Raw genomic sequence first — 4,842 nt, 5'->3', positions numbered from 1 at the left:
ATATAAAAATGTATGCCGAACTTCCGTTATTGCGGATTTGGAAACAGAGATCTGTTGCAACACTATTGGTTACCAACTGATTGAATGCATTGTTTTAATTATCCAGCAACCACCGTCACCGTCAGCCACCGTTATGTCAACATCGGTCACAGGCAGACGCCGGCTAAGCATGAGTTAGCGAAGACATGGAGGCACAGCCTGACGGGCGGCGACTGACCATCAATTTACGGATGATGAAGATCAAGCTTTAAACGGAATAATACTTTGACGGACTCCTGACGAGTGGCCACTGACTGTCAAATTACGAATAGGGGGAATCAAGCTCGATTTGGACTTTTATAAATTGGCACCCCTAATCAGTCTACTTGGTGCGGGAAATGAAGTATTTTATTCGTGTTTCATTAGAGACAACAAAAAATAATGACAAAATATTAATTTATTTACAAATAGACAACATATATATCTATGTATATATAAAAGAAATTGTAAAAGTATGATAAAAAGGTTGTCTTTTTTCCGTTTGTTGCTTAACATAAATACAAAAAAAAAAATTACCAATGGAGGCAGTGGCGGCTATTCAGTTAAAGGTGGCGTAGACCGTCATAACCCACTTTTTGGATAAAATTGAGAATTTTTCTTTTGAAGAGACACCACTGGATCGATACCAATATACATATGTATTAATATATAAGCCGCAAACTACGTAACTATGTAACAATAATAGATATTTTATAAAAAAAGAACATAAAAACACTAGGTATGTAAAAGAATTTATTAAAAGCTATTTAAAATAGGTACCTTTAAAAACCAATTTTGGTTACAATACCTAAATAATTTATAGGTATCTGAACCATATTTTAAGAAAATTTATTTAGCGTAATTTGAGCTATTAACTTTTTATCTACTACCTAAAAGTATGTATAAAGAGACTTAAAAAATCTTAATGCGCTTAATAATTGAAACAAATCTATTTTTAGGATTTATAGTAAAAATACACTGAAGCATGAATAATAAACCAATCAGCATGTAATTCATCACACCATTCATTTATCAATAAGCTAAGAATATTGACGTATACGTTTTCGAAAAAGCGCCGATTATAAATATATATTATTCGTCACTCACTAGTCAAGGTGTAACAAGTTAGTAGCACTTTAAACATTAAAATAATGTTATTTTTACGTTACTCATTCAATCACTATTATTCGTTTTAAATGTATGCAAAGTTTTAATACCCATGCCGACTAGGATGTATCCGTTCTCTCTGCACATTACAGAATAATTAACCAATCGCAATTATCTTGAAAACCGTCAAGCGTAGATTCTACTATGCATTAATAAAATCGAGAGAATTTAATTTTGCATCCGACGATTTTAAAATGAACATAGCTTCCCATTTGAAAAAAGTGAGTTATTGATGCTTGAAACACACAAATTCGAACATTACTAGAATAATGATTTAATTAATGTGCTTTGAAAGAAATTTAGATGGAAAGCCAAGCGCGTTTCATGCTCTTTTTTAACAGCGACAGCCGCATCTTTTTATCGAGTATAATTGCCGAGATATTAAAATTTTTGTAAAATACTACAAACGTAAATTTATTAGAAATTACTAACTCCAAAAAGATACCGCGCAGGCAAAATCTGTGCTTAACAAACTGGATATTAAAATCGATGTTGAATACAAAAATGTAAGAATATATAGGGTGTTCAATTTAAAATAAGGCAGCTGATGTATTCTTCCGGTATATCCGGAAATCTACCAGTTCTGAAATTAATTTCTGCAGATGAATGATTTGACTAGGGATATTATTGGAAATATTTTCTTCCAATTTTAACGGCAAAACCGCTAGAGAGCAAGACGCGCTTAATGGACTATCCTGTATACGTTTATTATATTATTTAAAATTGCTAATAAGGCTAAAATATCTAATGCACCCTGTCGTTGGACTTAAAAACTAATGATGTTCTAATTAAACATCAGCACATTACGACATTGTGCTCTGTAATTGAAAAATACCCACCGTAGGTTTTCGAAAATGGGATGAAAGTTTTTTAAAATCGGTTTTGTTGATTTTGAGTTTTCATAATAAAATTAACACAAATTCTTCTATTCTAAAGCATCCGTAGATAACTACATATGTGCTATATCATTATAAGGGTCAATTAGTCATATAATGAAAAAAGAACAACTGACTCGCTCTCTTTATCCCAATGAATATTTTTATATATAAAAAAATTATGAGTGCTGTCAGCACAGGGCAAGGTAATATTACGTAGTTACTATTAGCAATTTCTTATGCTGAAGTGTACGATGTGTTGCATACCTACTTACAAACAATTCCTTTAAATTTAATTATCCAAACAATTTTTAACACAAAGAAAGTGTTTAAACAAATTGTTTACAAAACTGAATTTCGACCACTCGAAGCAATGGTACTAACAGTTTCGAGCTCACAGTGACTAATAGGGGGGAAGAACTTGCCTAAATAAAAATATTTCTATAGAAAAAAAAATATTCATGTTTTGTGTAGTCAAGTCTATCATTTCGACTATTATTTCATTTATTATGTTCATGTTTATTATATAAAGGGGCTGATTTTAAGAAGTTTGTGGTATACCTCCTTTTACCATTTTTTTCTAAATGCACTTTACAATAGTTTCACAACAATATGGCATCTTCAGCAGTTTTACAATAAGAAAAGATTGTTATAAAGCTTTTGAAGCCGTCACAGTGTGGTAAAATAAATGCAACGTGCAATTAATGAACTAATGAAAAATAGATAGCGCCTTTTATTTGTTTAAACAAAGAAATTCATCACACCTTCATAATGCAATATTCCACAGAAATTTCATATTTTAGGTAAAAAGCAAAAGATTGGACGTTGAACAAAATTCTGACAATAAAAGTTTCGGCGACCGAAAATTTTGTTTATGAAACGGCGTTTTCTCATACTGTACATGTACATGTAAACATATGACATGGGCATGAAAACCTCGTCGTACATTCAAACATTTACTTAAACATGAATTATTCAACTACACAAAAAACACTTACAACTTATTAATTTTAGTTAAACACCCTGTATTTCACGATTTTATATTAATCTTAAAGCAAACATATACGTATATATACATACATGTGACCGTATGTAGCTGTGTACAGATACTGATACTATACATTTTGTTTGGTTTCAGCCTTTTTTTAGATCTTAATAAATATTATCAGAACGTTATAAGTAGTTTCGATAAATCAAGGACCAAACCGAAGAGGCTCCATATAAGCTTGTTAATATAATATCGAGTTATGGCAGTATATCGACATTACAGCAGCAAATACCAGTAGAAGGTGATATACTGGCGCAACTTGATATTAACTTAAAGTTCTTATTTATATGTATATAATTTATATAAAACATGAGCCACTTTTTAATTAATTTGCTTCAAGAGTTTTAATTTCAATTTCTACAATGTTTCTTTTTGGACAAAAAATTCATAATTAAAATATTAAAAAATAGAACGTGCTTCGCTGACTTCACTTATTTTAATTTATTTGGCACAGTCTCCTAATTTCTGTTTCTCTCATTAATAAAAAACAAATATAATGATTCTATGGCATTCTAAAGTAATACTGCAAAAAGTGTAATTTGCACCTTTTACGGCCATAAATTATAACTTTCAGTCTGACCTCTTGTTTAATTTACATGAAACTAATCCATAAAAGGTTGCTGTTGGTCATTTAAATAAATAATAGAATTTTGAATTGCCATTTAATGTTATCAGTTCTTTTTAATAAGAATTCTAATTTATCATGAAGTGGGGTGCTTCATTAGAATTCCTTTTTTTTTTTTTAATTTTTCTCTTTGAAGATACTTTGGAAAAATTGTACAAACATCGTATACTACCTGGAAGGGAAATATTTACAGACACAGCCATTAATTCTTTTTCTAAATTGTTTAGAATGAAGATAATAAAACCATAGTGGCAAGAATAAGAATCCAATAATGTAAATTGCAAACACTGTTGTTTCAACTGGCATTAAGCATTTGTAAAACACGTACTCATCAGGAGTTGCTACAAACTATGAAAACCAAAGAGTTAATCCAAAATTTGTACTTTACTGTTTGCAGGAATAAATAAACATTACTTACCAAGCCATAACTGGGATTTATTTTATTTCTCCAATTGAAACTGGGCAATGTTATTTCAATTCCATTATTAGAAGGTAGAGATCTTGTGCAACCATGATGTGAATGACCAGATACAGCAAGCCTCGGCTTAATTTGTCTTATCAACTGTTCTGTTGCATTCTTTCCTAAGCAATCCCACTTTTCTTTATATTTCTCAATTTTTTCAGGATAAGGAGCTTCATCGGGTTCAGTACAATTTATATCTGACTGTCGATACAGAGGAAAGTGCTACAAATTTATTAATTAAAAATAAAAAAAAACACAGCTTGAAACAGAAGAAATTAACAAGAATATTTAAAGACAAACTTGAGAGACGCAATTAAAAAACTTCAAATACACGCCAGGGTATAAACAAAAATCATGCCAGAATAGTCGCTGCTTAATGTTTCAGAATAAAATCCAAAGCAGAAGGAATTCAGAATTTAACTTTTTTAAGATTCACAACAGGTAGTGAAGCAAGAGCAAATTAATAAAGAAAAAAAGTGCAGGTTGTGCAGAAATGAAGAAACAATGGAAAACATTATAAAAATATGAACAATTAAAAATAGTCAAAAAGATGAAGAAGATACAAATAAATAGAAATTGCAAATATACACATATTATTGATATTATAAGTAAAAATTCAAGACAAACTGTCAATCAATAAATACAT

At 30.3% G+C, this 4,842-nt stretch overlaps 1 protein-coding gene across 2 annotated transcripts in view; it reads right to left on the bottom strand.

The window, feature by feature from the left end:
* Nucleotides 1–3,829: 3,829 nt before the first annotated feature.
* LOC108736977 (metallophosphoesterase 1) overlaps nucleotides 3,830–4,842 on the bottom strand; it is a 4,514-nt gene continuing 3,501 nt past the window's right edge. For both annotated transcript variants that reach the window (XM_018469613.2, XM_018469612.2), the window contains exons 4-5: nucleotides 4,152–4,418; nucleotides 3,830–4,081 (exon numbers count right to left, since the gene is read on the bottom strand). In XM_018469613.2, coding sequence (XP_018325115.1) covers nucleotides 3,902–4,081; nucleotides 4,152–4,418 — 447 coding nt within the window. In that variant the 3' untranslated portion in view covers nucleotides 3,830–3,901. The remainder of the gene's footprint in view (nucleotides 4,082–4,151; nucleotides 4,419–4,842) is intronic.

This window comes from Agrilus planipennis, unplaced genomic scaffold (genome assembly GCF_000699045.2).
Source record: "Agrilus planipennis isolate EAB-ADULT unplaced genomic scaffold, Apla_2.0 scaffold145, whole genome shotgun sequence".
In the NCBI taxonomy this organism is placed as follows: Eukaryota; Metazoa; Arthropoda; class Insecta; order Coleoptera; family Buprestidae; genus Agrilus; species Agrilus planipennis.
This window is presented reverse-complemented; position numbering and strand designations above follow the sequence as displayed.